General features: G+C 39.8%; 1 protein-coding gene across 1 annotated transcript in view; it reads left to right on the top strand.

The window, feature by feature from the left end:
• The first annotated feature begins 7,956 nt into the window (after window positions 1-7,956).
• Window positions 7,957-19,950, top strand: part of bcap31 (B cell receptor associated protein 31) — a 28,317-nt gene continuing 16,323 nt past the window's right edge. Inside the window, exons 1-4 of the mRNA XM_079677673.1 lie at window positions 7,957-8,109; window positions 11,616-11,715; window positions 18,583-18,683; window positions 18,987-19,131. Coding sequence (XP_079533799.1) covers window positions 11,624-11,715; window positions 18,583-18,683; window positions 18,987-19,131 — 338 coding nt within the window. The 5' untranslated portion in view covers window positions 7,957-8,109; window positions 11,616-11,623. The remainder of the gene's footprint in view (window positions 8,110-11,615; window positions 11,716-18,582; window positions 18,684-18,986; window positions 19,132-19,950) is intronic.

Genomic DNA, 19,950 nt, shown 5'->3' with positions numbered 1-19,950 from the left:
AGTACTTTCCTGTTATCATTCCTTACCTTGCCTCCTTTCCTGATGTCCTTTCCTTTCTATGTAACCTTTATCACGTTTCATTTCTTATGTTTTATTTGTTAACTTTCCTTAGCCTGGGTCATTTCTTTCCTTTTCCTTGTTACCTTTAGTTTTCTTTCTTCCTTACCGTATTTCCTTTCTTGACCAGTACTTTCCTTAATTTCATTCCTTTCCTATCTTTGTCACCTTTCCCTATATTTTTCTTTGTAACCTTTTCCCACAATGGTCCCTGTCCTTTGTGCTCCCTTGTTACCTTTCCTTTCCTTAATTTTTTAAGAATTTTTTTTAAAAAGTTTCCTTTTATTGTTACCTTTTGTTTTCTTGTTTCCCTTCCTTTTGGGCCTTTCCATGATTCATTACATTGTTACCTATCCTTTACAAGTTTCCGTACCTTGTCACCTTTCCTTGTTTTCAATCCTTGGTGCCTTTCTTTTCCTGGAACCTTTCCTAACCATGTTTTTTTTTTCTTGTTAACTTTTCGGGATGTCTTTCCTTACCATTTCCTTTATTTTCCTTTCCTTGTTGTATTTCCTTTCCAGGTTTCCTTACCTTGGTTCCTTTCCTTGTTTTGTTGCCTTTCTTTGAAACCTTTAATTATCGCGTTTCCTTTCATTGTTAACTTTCATTTCCTTGCTACCTTTTCTTTCAATGTTTCTCTTTCTTGTTTCTTTTCCTTTACTACCTGATACCTTTCCTTTCCTTTATTCCTTTCTCTTCCCTATTTCATTTCCTTGTATACTCTCCTTTCCTTGTTTCCTTACCTTGTTTCCTCCCCTTTCCTCCTCTCTTCTTCTTTATCTTTCTTTCCTCTCGAAAGTCCATTCTCTCTTTCTCCTCATGGCTATATTTCCCTAATCGTTTTATCCATGCACCATGTCACACACACACACACACACACACACACACACACACACACACACACACACACACACACACACACACACACACACACACACACACACACACACATACATACACACTCTATCATGCATGTGCTCTCTCACACACACACACACACACACACACACACACACACACACCCCCACACACACACACACACACACACACACACACACACACACACACACACACACACACTCCAGAAGGACACATTACCCCCTGCTTGAACCGACTCAGCCCTGCCAGGATCAGGGGGGCTGCATAGCACTGATAACAACACACACACACACACACACACACGCACGCACGCACGCACGCACACACACACACACACATACACACACACACACACACACCCTTTAGTCTTCGGTCTAATGTTGCAGCTGATCGATGTGTCTGAAATATAATTCTGTTAGAACAGATGACAGTTAACAGACAGACTCTAACAGTAAGGAGGTGCAGACAGTAAAAAAAAAAATGGCCGCCTGTCTGAGTTTAAAATCCAATTGTCCCCGAAAAAACGAAGTGTGACAACAAAGTGTGTGAAGCCTGAGAGACTTCAGAGGATCAGGGTTGGCTTTATGCACGATGGTGTCAGTAAATCAAACACTCTTCAACAACACTGAAGGTGTAAAGTGATGCCAGCGCCCCGTACAGGAGGAAGTGTTCATTACAGATCAAATATTACTGTTTTTTATCTATCTTCTACAAATAAAGACCAGATCAAAAAAAAATGTGAAACATAAATGTAAAGTGGTGAGGATGTGAGTCCCGAAATCTGGAAATGAGTCAGCATTTGACCACTTCCGGTTACCTTGTCTGGAAGTCAATAGTTTTCTGAATGTGTTTTTGGTTGTTAGCCTGAAAAAAAGTCTGTGGTCAACACAAGCTGAAGAGATTTAAACGTCTTGTTCTACGACGTAAAATACGCCAGGAAATACCCCACTGGTGAATTTAAGTGTCCTAAATGAGACGACTAAACGTCATCACGCCCAACATTAGCCGCCTTTAGCTTAGCGGTGGTGACGTGAAGTCATGTGACCGTGCTGTAGTTCCTTTATAGCCCAACATTAGCCACCTTTAGCTTAGCGGTGGTGACGTGAAGTCATGTGACCGTGCTGTAGTTCCTTTATAGCCCAACATTAGCCACCTTTAGCTTAGCGGTGGTGACGTGAAGTCATGTGACCGTGCTGTAGTTCCTTTATAGCCCAACATTAGCTACCTTTAGCTTAGCGGTGGTGACGTGAAGTCATGTGACCGTGCTGTAGTTCCTTTATAGCCCAACATTAGCCACCTTTAGCTTAGCAGTGGTGAAGTAAAGTCATGTGACCGTGCTGTAGTTCCTATATAGCCCAACATTATAGAGAACCACAGTGACGCATCCTAAAACCCGGAAGTAAACTCCTTCCGGTTCCCTCAACAAAAAAGCAATGCAATTTCTCCATAGGATTTTAGAAAATAGCTCGAAATAAGGTCTGTGGTTTAGACACATTTAAGAGACTGGTCACGTTTTGTTCAGCCGGATAATCTCCACATGTCTACCTACTTTTATTATTTTCTAATCATAAATGTAGTCACCAGAAGCAAAATGCTAACGTTATGCTATAAAGGAACTACAGCCGAGTACAGCAGCACGACTTCAACGTCACGCCAACTTAAGATCCATATTCAAACACACAGATTCTAGATGGAACGAGTTGAAGCGTTTGTTTGAACAGTCTGCAGGAGGCAGGGGCTTGCTTTCAAGCAGAACAGAAACTAACTTAGAGGAGCGTTTACGTGTTCGGCGTAATGACGTACAACGGCCTCCACGACTTCTGTAGTCCTATTCAGCCACTTGGTAACAACCATCGTTTTTCAGACACGTCCACTCTTCATAAATCACCAGTGGGGTCACTGCTGATGGATTTAATGTCGTAGAACAAAACGTGATCCGTCTCTTCAATGAGTCTCAACCACAGACCTTAGTTCCAGATATTTTCCAAAATCCTATGGAGAAATTGCATTGCTTTTTGTCGAAGGAACCGGAAGTGGTAAAAATGCTAACTTAATTCCGGGTTTTAGGATGCGTCACTGCGGTTCTCTATACCTTTAGCTTAGCAGTGGTGACGTGAATTCATGTGACCGTGCTGTAGAATCCTTTATAGCCTAACATTAGCTTTTTACAAATAGGGATATTGCATTTACCCTTCAAAACTCATTATTTAGCCTCCAAATCTTTGTCTGATTGTTGGTCAGGTTGTTCTCAGTCCTAGCTCGTCAAATACAGCAGATTGGTGTGTGGCCCCATCACACTGTGTATTTTCAACGTGATAGCGTCACACTTCAACACAGTCTCACGGCATTTCGTGTTATAGTCACGAAATTAATCTTGATTCGTGTTCACCAACACGATTTCGCCATTTTTTTCATGTGTCACACAGGACGATTTTAAAAGCAATTTAAATAATAACAAATTAGAAGGAAAAAGCGATTAAAATAAATACAGATTTCAGTATTCTGACACAGAACGATTTTAGAAGCAATGTATTTATATTGGTAGTATGTTTCGTGCCTGCCTGTCGTCGTTCTGTGTGACACGGAAAAAATGGGAAAATCGTGTTGGTGAACACGAATCAATAGATTAAATAAATTTCGTGTCTACACGAAATACCGTGAGACTGGGTTGGCTACAGATACCAGCAGAGTGACAAGTGCTGCATGTTTGGCTTCTTCTTTTTTCATTTCAAAGTTGAAAAGAAACGTTTTTCTCAGCCGTCCAATACCAGGAGCCTTTCCTAGGGACATTGCAGCAATCAATAACATGTTTTAATACACCTGTGATTTTCCTACACTCACAGCTCTCCTCCTGGAAAAGCAAAACATTCCCTCGTCTCTGCCAGCCTGGACCAAATCCAACAAACAAACACCAAAAGGTACCCGAGGTAAGAAGCACAGTAGAGATGAAGAAGGCTGAAGTAGCTACAGACAGACACCACATGTGAAAATTATAAGAAAGCTGGGTTATTTTGACAGGCTCTCAATGTTTTAAGTCTAGCAGATTCTTGACGTTGAGTCAGTTAATCTTTTTGAACTGATGTGTCTGTACATTTAAATTGTGTCGAGCCAGTAGTAGGATTGAAGAGGAGCATGTGGGCATACTTTACACTTTAAAAAACGCGTTAGCACCTCGCTAATCTGTGTAATTACAGATAAAAAGGAGGAATTATAGTGACTCAGTAGCTCACTCACACACACACACACACACACACACACACACACACACACACACACACACACACACACACACACACACACACACACACACACACACACACACACACACACACACACACTCACTTACAGTAGTGCAGTACATTCACACATGAGCATGACCTCACTCTTAACACCATGCAGTGTGTGTGTGTGTGTGTGTGTGTGTGTGTGTGTGTGTGTGTGTGTGTGTGTGTGTGTGTGTGTGTGTGTGTGTGTGTGTGTGTGTGTGTGTGTGTGTGTGTGTGTGTGTGTGTGTGTGTGTGTGTGTGTGTGTGTGTGTGTGTGTGTGTGTGTGTGTTCACCATGATGACTAATTCATCTCTTCATCGCTCAGCCGCTCGCCTCCACTGCTTTTTAGAAATTGCACTTTTACCCAGTTTTTCATTGGGCGTTTAGAAAATACAATTGGCCAATCAAGTGTCTGGCTGCTTCTGTCTGACTGCTCTTCGCCCGGCGACCAAAATAAACCTTTTAACAAGGTTTAATGTGTGATTTAGGGTTGACTAAAGGGGGGAGGAGAAGCAAACAAACGGAGGGGGAGAGGGATAAAGGAGATTGGGTGAAAAATAAAGTGGGAGAAGAAGAAGAGGGTTTAAGAAAAAAAATAAAACAGAGACAGAGAGGGAGATAAAACGCCTTTATGAGCGTTGACGTTTTTATGAAGCAGACAGACTCTGTGTGGTCTTTTTCTCTCTTTATGGCTCTTGTGGTGTCTGGAAAGAGAATTAAGTGTGTATTGATTTTTCTGTCTGGCGCCCCCTGCAGCTCTGCACTGGTATAAAGTGTATATTCAGTAAAAGTGTACATTCTCGCTATAGCGCCAAATGTGTATTAATCTGCAAGTGACATCACTATGTAACACTCACACTTCTATTGGCTAGCGCTCCAACACATTGTACGTGATAGGCTAAGGGGCGGGACATCTGTGAGCGGTTGACCAATCACAGAGCCGGCCAGCTAGCCAATCAGAGCAGACTGGGATCTGGTTTCAGGCAGAGGGTGAAATGAGGTGCTGCAGCACGGACAGGATGAGACAAATAAAGAGCTTTTTGAACATTAAAGCATGGAGACATGTAGAGACACTACATACTGATATACACCTGAACATCAGCAGGAGAGGACTCTTTAAAGTAGAGACACTACATACTGATATACACCTGAACATCAGCAGGAGAGGACTCTTTAAAGTAGAGACACTACATACTGATACACCTGAACATCAGCAGGAGAGGACTCTTTAAAGTAGAGACACTACATACTGATAATATCAGCAGGAGAGGACTCTTTAAAGTAGAGACACTACATACTGATATACACCTCAACATCAGCAGGAGAGGACTCTTTAAAGTAGAGACACTACATACTGATATACCCCTGAACATCAGCAGGAGAGGACTCTTTAAAGTAGAGACACTACATACTGATATACACCTGAACATCAGCAGGAGAGGACTCTTTAAAGTAGAGACAATACATACTAATATACACCTGAACATCAGCAGGAGAGGACTCTTTAAAGTAGAGACACTACATATTGATATACACCTGAACATCAGCAGGAGAGGACTCTTTAAAGTAGAGACACTACATACTGATATACACCTGAACATCAGCAGGACCGGACTCTTTAAAGTAGAGACAATACATACTGATATACACCTGAACATCAGCAGGAGAGGACTCTTTAAAGTAGAGACACTACATATTGATATACACCTGAACATCAGCAGGAGAGGACTCTTTAAAGTACAGACACTACATACTTATATACACCTGAACATCAGCAGGAGAGGACTCTTTAAAGTAGAGACACTACATACTGATATACACCTCAACATCAGCAGGAGAGGACTCTTTAAAGTAGAGAGACTACATACTGATATACCCCTGAACATCAGCAGGAGAGGACTCTTTAAAGTAGAGACACTACATACTGATATACACCTGAACATCAGCAGGAGAGGACTCTTTAAAGTAGAGACAATACATACTGATATACACCTGAACATCAGCAGGAGAGGACTCTTTAAAGTAGAGACACTACATATTGATATACACCTGAACATCAGCAGGAGAGGACTCTTTAAAGTAGAGACACTACATACTGATATACACCTGAACATCAGCAGGACCGGACTCTTTAAAGTAGAGACAATACATACTGATATACACCTGAACATCAGCAGGAGAGGACTCTTTAAAGTAGAGACACTACATATTGATATACACCTGAACATCAGCAGGAGAGGACTCTTTAAAGTACAGACACTACATACTTATATACACCTGAACATCAGCAGGAGAGGACTCTTTAAAGTAGAGACACTACATACTGATATACACCTCAACATCAGCAGGAGAGGACTCTTTAAAGTAGAGACACTACATACTGATATACCCCTGAACATCAGCAGGAGAGGACTCTTTAAAGTAGAGACACTACATACTGATATACACCTGAACATCAGCAGGAGAGGACTCTTTAAAGTAGAGACAATACATACTGATATACACCTGAACATCAGCAGGAGAGGACTCTTTAAAGTAGAGACACTACATATTGATATACACCTGAACATCAGCAGGAGAGGACTCTTTAAAGTAGAGACACTACATATTGATATACACCTGAACATCAGCAGGAGAGGACTCTTTAAAGTAGAGACACTACATACTGATATACACCTGAACATCAGCAGGAGAGGACTCTTTAAAGCAATGTGTTGTTCTCAAATTCCCCCTCAGGGATCTATAAATAACTATAGCCTGTATCTTCAAAGTTGTCTGTACATACTTAATAATTTACTGTGGAAACAGTCTGACCAGTAATTGGAGAGCACTGTCTGCAGAAAGAGAGAGAGTTGTTATAGTTAGTGGAAAAACAATCAGAGTGAGATGTCTTTGCTTTCTTCCTCCCTTTTATCTGAAGCACGGAGATCGTTTCTTTCCTGCAGACAATGTCTCCCTCTGTCGGTCAGACGAGGTGACATAATACATGATATAATACAATATAAACCTTGGGGGTCAAAAGGGAAAATAGCTAAATAAGGGTGTTTTCTATATAAAAACTAAGATTCGAAAACAATCATATTAATCTTTCAGAAATATCTGAGATTCAATCAAATAAAAAACACCTATTTTCACTGTATATGTAAACATTTTGTATTGATCTAATGCTATATATATTACAAATTATTATATGTTTGCAAAAAACAAACTCAAAATCCATTTCAAACAGAAACTCTCAAGTTATTCCCTTATTTATTTTTTGTTTACCTTTTTTATCTCTTGATGGTGTCCTTGATCAGTTTTTAAAACAGACACCGAGAATAAAAGGATACAATAAATTCAAATAAATGAATAGAAATAATAATGATATTTTTTTCAAATCAACTTAATACAATTAAATGATAGAAAAACAAAAATGTAATAAATTAAAGTTTAAGTTTAACAGTCTTAATATATACTGAAAATATCTTATATAGTTGATCGATTGTCGATAATGATAACTGAACTGTTATTACTTATATATTTCTATTATGACTATTATTTATTTGTTTTTATTGTTATTGTTTTTAATGTGATATTTCAACTTTTTTTTACGGGGGGGGATTAGTGTAATACATTGACAACATGCACATGTGGAATTCAAAATTGCTATGTTGTTTCCGAAAAAGTACAACAAAATAATAATATTAAATGTCAAAACTCGGAAGTAACATATTGGCTCCTCCCACTTGCATAGATTTATCCAATCAAATGCCGGGATCTGGATGAGCTGGCATTAAACCCCGGAAGCAGGACGTGTTTACAACAGGAAGCTAAGCTAACAAGCTAACTCCAGTTAGAGTTTGAAGCTCGTCAGAAGAGCTCCGTGTTTCCTGAGTTTCTCTGTGTCTGCGGGAATAGTTTCAGGTAAGTTCACCTGCTGACTAACAACTGGCGCTATCTTAGCAAAGCCTGTGATAGCTAACATCTGCTAACTAGTTTAGCTTGCTAACTTAACGCCAAGTTTGCTAACTTAGTAAATGAAGTTGTTATCAGATATTTCAACATCACACATTCCAGAGAAAACCCCAGACATCGAGACACAATTTATTACATTACACATGAATATCTGACTCAATACAAAGCAGGAATTAGACGGGGCCTACAAGCTAAGTGGCTAATTTCCAGGAAATAAACGGAGACATTCAGCTATTAGCTCAACTAATTCACGTTTTTAAAAACAACTTGGGTTTCCTGTCAAAATCCAACAAATACACGTTATTAAAATCTGTCTGTTTTAACTTGATATACTTCAATCTGTTTCACTCAAGCTAATATATGTACCCTAAACGATATTCACGTGGTGTGCAGTTGATGTAGTTCAATATGTTTTAGCAACAGACGAAATCTAAACACTATCTTAGTTGTTAATAGAGAATAAACAGGTTTTACATGTAGCCTGCCAGGTGTGTCGTGTATCCTTATTTAAATCACCTTTTTAAGGACTCAATCTGTCCCTCTAAAATATTAAAATATACGTTGTTATGTTCCAAAGAGAAAGAAAACTGTGAGAAACTAGTTTATAGACATTGATTATGCTGTTTGTGTCTTAATGTGTGTTTTTAATGTACACAAATAAGCCAAAGTTCAGTGTGTTTCTTCACTGAGATGTTGGCAGTGTGTTGCAGTGTTGCATGACACAGCTGCTGCCACACCCACCCCACTGGTCAGCTGATCCTCCGCACTGGCTTTAGTTAGTTTAATTCAATTATGTGTTTTTTTTATAGGCTTTTAGCAATAGTGCTCTACATATTTGGCAATTTGGATTCTCCTACAGTGGCTCAAGAATCAGAACTGTGATCTCTTTAACTTGAGATGTAGTACCATGTATTTTATCTTTTGAATGTATGAATGTATTTACCAACTTAAATATTTTACTTGTAATGTTTCTGTTTTTGTTACCTAGCAGTGCCGAGGGCCTACGCATGTACATTATGTTTGATTTACTTTGGCATCTTGTATAATATACTGATACAAATAAACAGATGTACAGAGAGGCAGTCGTTTGCTAATAACATCTCCAGGGTGTCCGCGGGGTCTTATTAAAAGTTGATAAATCAATTTAGCGAAAAGTAAGGCTATTAAAAAGCTATTGACGTCATCTGAACAGGACATCGAACGCTCACTGCTTGATAGCGCGCGGAGGTCCGTTTACGCCGGTTGCTAAACAACATCGTTATGGGGAAATGTTTGTGTCCAAATGGTTGGAAGATAAGGAGGAAGGACAATCAATACTGTATATAGTCGATGTGAGGTAAAGTTTGTCGCCAAGGTAACCGGTTAAAACTCAAAGTGGCGATGAGGTCTTAAAATGTATGGAAAGGGTCTTAAAAGGTTTTACATTTGACTTCAGGATTCCTGCATAGACCCTGGTCTTAGATCTCAGGGTGATTCCAAATATGTTCATTAAAGATGTATTTTTAAAAATGAGAATCTAATGGATAAATTAATGCTGTAATTCATGGGGCATACAAAATAAAAATATTAATTATTTGTGGTGTACGGTTGCAAAATGCATGAACTGTAATGTAAAAAGGATCAAGGTAATTCTCTAAAAATGCATTTGAAGTAAATCTCGATATAATGTAATATGCCATCACGGTAAACTTGTATATTTTCTACTCTTTAGTTCTGTTTATATTTTTGTTAATTATTTATAATCGTTTTAATTTCTTAATTATGTGCAATACCTTGTTTAGTGTTTTTGTGCTGCTGTAGCAAAACAAAAATCCCAATTTGGAATCAATAAAGTTGATCTTACCTTTTATTTGATGAGCTCTTGACCTGGGTGATGAAACTGAACCAGAGATTAACTTTAGTGTCAGTTTAAGTTGGTGCATCTTTGTTCTAGGGCTGTGCAATTAATCATATTTTAATCTCGATTACGATTTTGGCTTGCAACGATTACAAAAACAACGTAATCAAAATAAAAAGATTATTATTTTTTTCAGTTGAATTATACTTAAAGTTCAAGGTAATCAAATGTTCTTTTTTTAAATGAATGGATGTTTTCAAAGTAAATGGATAATCGTTTTTTATAATCGTGATATCAATTATTGAGCAAAATAATCTGATTTTTGCCATAATTGAGCAGCCCTACTTTGTTCTAATACTATTACCCATTTACAAAATCAAGTACAAACTGTTGCTCTCTGACACGTCCAAAAATAATCTCATCACACCCGGCCTCTAATTATCCTCTCAGCTTCTTCTCGATGTTAAAGGGGACCTAATCATGCAAAATGCACATGTGATGTCTTTTTTTTTACATAACTTTGTGTCCCCGGTGTGTCGGGGAACTCACGCAGCGTCAGAAACTAAAACCCTCTCTCTTTTCCCCCGTACCCAAATCTCTAAAAACGGGGCTACAACGAGCGGATACAGATTTGCTGCCGATATGACGTCAAATCGGCGGCAGACCCACAGAAAGTTGCTATCAGAAACAATGCCTGACGTGTTTTGGACGTAATCTCGTCTTTGTTTACATTAGCAAGCCTCGCTAACACTCAGAGCTAACCTGTACTGGAGAGCACATGCGTTTAAAAAGCAGGAAATAAAAAAAGGAACTCACCTTGTGATAAACCCGCAAGAGAAAAAGCTTTTGAGCTCCATACTGTTTTAGAAATAATCCTTGATGTGGTTTAGAACAGGATGGCGTTTTATCACAGCAGCATTTAACTTTACCTCCGGTAGAATTCTGAGCAGGCATTAGCTCCGCCTCCTTCTTTTTTTTTTTTTCAACCTAAGGACCCAAAATCAGTGTTTCTCTAACAAGGCTGAAATAGAGCGATGTCTAAAATGCATGATCTGTTTGTATTTTGAGAAAAACACATCGTAGACATGTTTTTATATATTTATCTGAGACCCATAATGTATGCCTGAAAATAGCGTGATAGGTGACCTTTAAGTTAAAGTATATCCTGCGCGTTGTTATGGCTCAGTGTTTGTTTTCAAACCTTACAGACACATTTCTGAAGCTGCAGATATTTGTGAACATTCGGCTTTTCAAACTACAAAATAAAAAGTCAATATGCCTTTTGCTGGTCTTTTATATAACATTTGAATACATCCAGAATATTTGATTTTGTGTGTTATTTGTCATATATATGTATTTGCTACTTTAGATATGTTTCTATTTGCTATTTATTGTTTTTATTTTTATACTTTATTCCACCTTTTTAAAATATTTTAATGCTTGAATCCATCTAATTTATTTTCACACTTTTATAAAGACATCTCGTGCTCAATAAAACTGTAGCCATGAAAAGTGAAACGGTACATTGTTGATTGGAGCTGAATTAAATTAGGTGTTTTTAATTCTGCTGCTGTTTTAAGATTTAAACATTAATGCCAGGTTTGTGTTTTGTCGTCAGGAGTCAGGATGAGTCTGCAGTGGACGGCCGTCGCCGCCTTCCTCTACGGTGAAGTCTTCTTCGTTCTGCTGCTCTGCATCCCCTTCATCTCACCCAAGAGGTCGGTGCTCACCTGTCCATTTACTCACCTGTCCATCTACACACCTATCCATTTACCCACCTGTCCATCTACACACCTGTCCATTTCCTCACCTGTCCATTTCCTCACCTGTCCATTTCCACACCTGTCCATTTACCCACCTGTCCATTTACTCACCTGTCCATTTACTCACCTGTCCATTTACTCACCTGTCCATTTACTCACCTGTCCATTTACTCACCTCCTTTCCATTGACACACCTGTCCATTTCCTCACCTGTCCATTTCCTCACCTCCTGTCCATTTACTCACCTGTCCATTTACCCACCTGACTATTTACCCACCTGTCCATTTACCCACCTGTCCATTTACCCACCTGTCCATTTACCCACCTGACCATTTACCCACCTGTCCATTTACCCACCTGTCCATTTACTCACCTGTCCATTCACAAACCTTTCCTTTCACACACCTGTCCATTTACAAACTGATTCCTCTGCCCACCTGTCCATTTACTCACCTGTCCATTTACTCACCTCCTTTCCATTGACACACCTGTCCATTTATTCACCTGTCCATTTACTCACCTGTCCATTTACACACCTGTCCATTTACTCACCTGTCCATTTACTCACCTGTCCATTCACACACCTGTCCTTTCACACACCTGTCCATTTACACACTGGTTGCTCTGCCCACCTGTCCATTTACTCACCTGTCCATTTACTCACCTGTCCATTTACTCACCTCCTTTCCATTGAAACACCTGTCCATTTATTCACCTGTCCATTTACTCACCTGTCCATTTACACACCTGTCCATTTACTCACCTGTCCATTTACCCACTTGTCCATTTACTCACCTGTCCATTTACTCACCTGCCCATTTACACACCTGTCCATTTATTCACCTATCCATTTCCTCACCTGTCCATTTACTCACCTCCTGTCCATTTACTCACCTGTCCATTTACCCACCTGACTATTTACCCACATGTCCATTTACCCACCTGTCCATTTACCCACCTGTCCATTTACTCACCTGACCATTTACCCACCTGTCCATTTACTCACCTGTCCATTCACACACCTGTCCTTTCACACACCTGTCCATTTACACACTGGTTCCTCTGCCCACCTGTCCATTTACTCACCTGTCCATTTACTCACCTGTCCATTTACTCACCTCCTTTCCATTGAAACACCTGTCCATTTATTCACCTGTCCATTTACTCACCTGTCCATTTACACACCTGTCCATTTACTCACCTGTCCATTCACCCACTTGTCCATTTACTCACCTGTCCATTCACACACCTGTCCATTTACTCACTGGTTCCTCTGCCCACCTGTCCATTTACTCACCTGTCCATTCACCCACTTGTCCATTTACTCACCTGTCCATTTACTCACCTGTCCATTTACTCACTGGTTCCTCTGCCCACCTGTCCATTCACACACCGGTCCATTTACTCACCTGTCCATTTACACACTGGTTCCTCTACTCGCCTGTCCATTTACTCACCTGTCCATTTACTCACCTGTCCATTTACACACTGGTTCCTCTGCTCACTTGTCAATTTACTCACCTTTCCATTTCCACACCTGTCCATTTCCACACTAGTTCTCTACTCACCTGTCCATTTATACACCTGTCTTTTGTATTTATTGTATCTGAATGAAACTACCCGGCAATTTTCAGCCGTTTTGGTAGAAATTGCAGTAAATTTGCTCTCCGACATGACAGGCTACACGTTGTTTACCTGCATTTACACTGTTAGCAATATATCCAAATGAATCGATGTTATTTGTTGAATGTCGTAGTGCAATGTTCATTCATTTGACTATAACTTGTACTGGATGTTGTATTTATTAACTCTAAAAGGGAGAGCATGATGCATGACTCGTACAAACCAAGCAATTGTCTCCCAAAACACAGATGTTTGAACGCCTTAAGTCTTTTGAGTGTGACTTCTATTTGGTTGATTTCAGTATAGTAGGACAACTCAGTAGTAATAAAAGGGCTTGAATCTGGGCCTGTGATCATAAAGCTTTCTAGCACAAAGACTGGCTCCAAGTCACACATTCCTAAAAAAAAGAACATCTTAGAATTGTTACGTTATCGAATAATCTTCCAGACTAGATCCTGATTAAGAACAATGTTTTATAACCGACATTTCCGACTTGAAGTGAGCTCCTAAGGTGAATAAATGTTAGGAGTAGTGAAGACTTTGGACAGTCTTATGAGTTGAAAAAGCAGAGAAGAAAATGGCAAAAGACAACGGGGTTTAAGAGATATTCTCCAAAAGCTTTATTACGTTGAGTTAATGAAACACTACAGATTAGATCTTATAGGGAGATTGATTTCAGTTGATCTTATCACACCCACAATAAGTCAAAGTACCAAAAGTGCCAGCCTTGGGAAATCAACATGCAAATGAATATAACAACTGTTGGCATAAGATAAAAGGTACTTTATTGATCCCAAATGTTTGCGTTGCAGCAGCATACAAAACAAGGCATTGCACATATGTAGAAATTAAAGAGTAGAAATAAACAATACTAGCATTTTAAACATCTCAAAATAGAATTAAAACAGCATTGAAAATATACAGTAGACCGTGAAGATAGAAAATCTATAAACCCTGACGGTAAAAGTAGTGATTAGGCTACAGCGCAAATAGAGTTTTATTTATAATGTACATTGTGTAAGCAGGTATGGCTTCTGACTCAACAGATCGTCTCTCAAATAATATTAACACACTATTCCATTTATTATATAGATACTAAATGATATGGTTAAGCATATTGCTGAAGCTGGTCATTGTTGGGTAATATTTAATTATAATAAAAAAAACATAACAAAAGGCAGTCAGACAAAGGAAGTGTTTCTCAATGTCGAGGACGCTTCCTTGGTAGGACAAGTCCCTCCGAGTCAGGTCCTTCAGAAGCGATGCAAGAATCCTTCCTAGCCTCGGAAAATGAAGAATGGTGGAACAGGCTAACAGGTGTGCTTCATATGCGAGGACCCGCCTTAAATGGAGCGCGATTTCCGCCAAAGATTTTGGAAATTGGTCCGTGCGCAAAGCATTGTGGGGATTTTAAAACCGCGGAGGATACACATGTGCAGCCTCGAAATGAAGGACGCAGGCCTCGGTAGAATTCCAAGGATCTGCCACACTGAAGGCTCTGTCCCTGAAGGTTCGCAGGTTGGTGCGGGAGGTGGTAAGCAGGCCAGAGTCTGAAGACCGCAGGCTCCGGGGTGGGGCATGAGGGTTGAAGGATGTCCGATAGGTACTGGGGGGCATGGGCATGGAGGGACTTGTAGGTGAGGAGGAGGACTTTGTAGGTTATGCGGGACTTGACCGGCAGCCAGTGGAGGTGGATGCAGGTGGGGGTGATGTGCTGCCACGGCTTTGTATGTGTGAGTAAACTAGCAGCACAGTTTTGAGTGCATTTGAGTCGGTAATGCTTTTTATTTTGAAGGCATCTTCAGGCTCTGGGTGATTTTGGTATTTACTAGAGACATGTGGAGGAGTTATCGGCACCGGAAAGGCATGTGTTTATTTATGAGGGAAAGGAATGGGAGGACCATTGTTAAAGTCTGCCCTTATTCTTTGTCGGCTTCATCATATAAACATAAGGAAAATAAATACCCAAATGAAATAGTTTCCTGGACAGTAGATTTGATTCTGTGTAGGATGTTGTACCTGGGGCCTCGGCTGCAGTTTGATTTGAAGTCCAAGAGAAATCTCCTCTTGGCACATCTGTCACTATTTATTTTTATTCCACTATCATTACGAGTGCATTTAATTATTTCTTATTGTTGTTTTATCGCCCTGTCACCTAGCAACCCCCTCAACCACACCTCCACTCAGACTTAAGTGTCTCTCCTTTTTCTTGTCATCATAAGCTTCCTAAATCATTCCTAAACTACGACGCTCTGCTAGACATTTTCAGCTTTCACACAGTTTGTGAACGTGGTGTTTGAGCGTTCACTGAGAGTCAATCGGTTCCAGTTGGATTGATTTTCAACAGTTATCTGAAACGGAGCCGCTCTGTGTGAAGCAGATTAAAACTGACCTCTGATTAACTCTCAGAACAGACACTTCTCTGATCCCAGAGCTGAAGTCAGCAGGTTTTTATCACCAGAAACTCCCCAGAAACTCTTGAGGGATGTTCCGGATTGAAAGTAAATATATAAAAGACATCCATGGGTGTTTCTTAATGTCGAGGAAGGATGCTCCAGAGCCACTATTTCAAGCATACTACGTCATCGAGTCCCGAGGACTGTTCCAATGTCCAGCATACTTGAAGTTCTACCGAGGCCGGCGTACTTCGTAGCGAGACATTTCGAGGCTGCACATGTGTATCCTCCGCGGTCTTAAAATCCCCACAATGCTTTGCGCACGGACCAATTTCCAAATCTTTGGTGGAAATCGCACTCCATTTAAGGCGGGGCCTCGCATATGACGCACACCTGTTGGCCTATTCCCCCATTCTTCGTTTTCCGAGGCTAGGAAGGATTCTTGCCTCGCTTCTGAAGCAAGTGACTCGGAGGGACATGTGCTACCAAGCACAAGCGTCCTCGACATTGAGAAAGACCCCATGACTCAGCTGATTGTACAAAGTCTGACGATTCATTTGAAGCTGCTGGAGAATGAGTGGTTCCATTCCAAAGTAGACAGAAACGCAATCTAAGGAATTTTGTATTTGATAAAAGGGACTCCTAGAACAAATAAGGAGCCACTATTTCAAATCTTATCTCGATTGCGACTCCCAAATAAAGCTCAAAAATAAAGTAGAGAAAAGGTTTGTTTTATAAAATTGTGAACATTATTCAAAACGAACAACCTGAAATAAGGTGAATGTTAGTATTTTACATCTCCCAAAAACACATTGAAGGTTTGGACCTTTTTTAAATACTAAAATTATGAATCAATGGGATTTCTACATTTCTTTGTTTTTAAAGTCCTATTTTTATTGTTTTTTGATACTGAACTTGCAGTAAGTATGGTAAAGATGTGCAAATACATCAAATTGGGTTATTCCATATTTAAAGAGTTGTACATTTTTGGCATCTAAAATCAAATAATTCCCCACTTTTGTCTTTCACTTTTTAACAGCCTTTCCTGAATAATCACAAGTGCTGTTTCCCTTCAAAATCACATTTCTCTCTTTTTTTTAATTATCAATAATGATTTTTTTGATACTGTAATTGTAGTAAAGATGTACAAATACAACATACATCATATTTTTTTATTGCATATTTAAAGAGTTCAGGGTTCTCAAGGTCTTTAAAAACCTGGAAAAGTCATGGAAATTCAAAATGCTAATTCCAGGCCCTGGAAAATATTTTTCCCAATGTCATGGAAATGTAACTAAAGTTGCATCAAATATAATTTATATTTTAGCTAATCGCCTTAATAGTAATACTATAATGATAATAAATACTGTATCGTATAGCAATGAAACATAAAATGTATTTTAACTGATGAGGTATTTTGCTGGTGAGAGATTTGAGTTGCGTTAGCCTGTAGAAGCTAGTCAGCCAACTATTGGATTTGTTTTAGATCGGCTCAACATGTTTCAGATGCAGACCTTATTTTCCTGTTCCATGTTCAAATAAACCATTTTCAGTGGTACCCTGAGAGAGTTATGTTTTTGGTCATGGAAAATTAGGTAAAGGTCCTGGAGAAGTCATTGGTGAAAAAGTGTATGAAACCTGAGAGAAACTATTTAAATCCTCCCTTTTGTCTGTCACTTTTTAAAACTGTAATTTTTCTGTTTCCCTTCAAGATAACATTTCCAACACTTTTTTTATATCTGGTTATAAGGACATTTCCCTCAGATGTGTGTTGTTTCCACTAGATGGAGCCATAGCCTCAGCTGTCTGACTGTATTCCATCTATTACTGTGTATATCGACTCTACTCTGTGTTCAGGGTGTCCGCGGGGTCTGAAAAAGTATTTAAAAGTTGATCAATGAATTTAGCGAAAATGAAGGCTATTAAAAAGTATTAAACGGCATTTCCCAAGGTATTACATTTTGTATCTTGTTTTCAATAAGTATATAAATGGTCCAAAGAGGTTGTATTCTACAGTCTGCCTGAATGTAATCATTGCGTAGGTGTGTAGTGTGATTCTGTGTAGTTTATTTATGGCATCCCGTTGGATTTGACGTCATCAGAACAGGACATCGCACGCTCACTGCTTGATAGCACGCGAAGGTCCATTTACGCCGGTTGTTAAACAACATCGTTATGGGGAAATGCAAGTCTGCGTCCAAATGGTTGGAAGATAAGGAGGAAGGACAATCAATACTGTATATAGTAAATGTGAGGTTAAGTGTCGCCAAGGTAACCGGTTAGAACTCCAAGTGGCGATGAGGTCTTAAAATGTATGGAAAGGGTCCAAAGATCCAAAAATACCGTAAATTCAAAAAATACTTAAAGTTAAAAAAATACCGTAAATTCCTAAAATACTTTAAGTTCCAAAAATACCGTAAATTCCTAAAATACTTAAAGTTAAAAAAATACCGTAAATTCAAAAAATACTTTAAGTTCCAAATATACTTAAAATACCGTGAATTCCTAAAATACTTTAAGTTCCAAAAATACCGTAAATTCCTAAAATACTTAAAGTTCCAAAAATAATTAAAGTTCCAAAAATACCGCAAATGGTTTGAAGATAAGGAGGAAGGACAATCAATACTTTATAGTGAATGTGACGTAAAGTGTGTCACCAAGGTAACCGGTTAAAACTCAAAGTGGCGATGAGGTCTTAAAATGTATGGAAAGGGTCTTAAAAAAGGTCTTAAAAGGAATTACATTTAACTTCAGGATTCCTGCATATACCCTGGTCTTATAATGTGAGTGTTTGCTCCTGCAGGTGGAGCAAGATCTTTAAGTCTCGGATCATCCAGACCATCGCTCTCTATGGAAACACCTCCTTCATGGTGGCCATCGCCATCCTCGTCTTCCTGCTCATCGGTAGGTTGTTTCTCCTCCTCCTTCGTCCTCTCCTTCTTCTTCTCCTCCTTCCTTATTTCTGTCTTTCTGCTGTGCAACACCCAAATGACTCCTCTGGTGATCAATAAAGAAAATAAAATATCCTTAAGTCTAATTAGGCTCTTTGTGGTTGATTCAGTTTCAATCAACGTATCTCAGACTGTGAAGCACATTTGGTTTTGTGTAACATTAAAGTTCATCGTCATGCTGCTGGACACTACTCAACTTGTGGGACACACACTGACGATGTTGTTCTTCTTTGTGTGTTTTAATGTGTGTGTGCAGATGCTTTCCGCGAGGTGAGGAAGTACAGCGTGCCGGAGAAGGTGGATCTGACCAACAACCCCACGGCCATTGAACACATCCACATGAAACTGTTCAGAGCGCAGAGGAACGAGTACATCGCCGGCTTCGCCCTGCTGCTCTGCCTGTGAGAGAGACACACACACACACACACACACACACACACACACACGGGCATAGACAGACGGGCATAGACAGACACGGACACAGACAGACACGGACACAGACAGACACGGGCCCACACACGGGCATGGGCACAGACAGACAGACAGACAGACAGACAGACAGACAGACAGACAGACAGACACACACACAGGTCTAAATGCCGAGGAGGGTTACAGTAGGATGGAAAGAATGTGCAGCTGTGGGTGTTTCCATTGAGAAACGCTCACTGTACAGTGTAAATCCTGCTGCCTGACTCTGATTGGACGAGCCTCTGAGGTGTAAATCTGTCTTGGTCCCTGATTGGCTAACCCTTCTCAGAGTTGTGTGACATGAGTTTTCGTGATTGGAGGGCAGCTGGTTGTCAGGCTGAGGGACTTTCAGTGGTGATCAAATTAGAAAACATTTTAACTGCAGGTTATATAAGTGAAGGGATAATTAAATATATATGGAAGTAAATGTATTGTAGTTAACAGAACATATCCCGAAATCCAGCAGACATGGTCACAGCTCTATTTTTGTGAGTGTGTGTGTGTGTGTGTGTGTGTGTGTGGGGTGGGGTGGGGGGGGGAACACAGAGATTTTAGCCTTTGCAGACCATTGACGCTAAAACACACTACAGGAGAAGGGAACAGCGCCAAAAGCACAAAGCTGATCGACCACATCGAGTGTATTCTTCAGTGAGAATAAATGGTGGCACCGTTACATGTTAATAAAATGCCATTAATGCAGTGCTTATAAGACTCTTAGGTTACTGCTTTCAACAACAAGGAGAATTCTAGCA

The sequence above is a fragment of the Notothenia rossii genome, assembly GCF_949606895.1.
Source record: "Notothenia rossii genome assembly, chromosome: 4".
In the NCBI taxonomy this organism is placed as follows: domain Eukaryota; kingdom Metazoa; phylum Chordata; class Actinopteri; order Perciformes; family Nototheniidae; genus Notothenia; species Notothenia rossii.
Note: the sequence above shows the minus strand (reverse complement) of the source record. Positions and strands in the feature narration are given on the sequence as shown.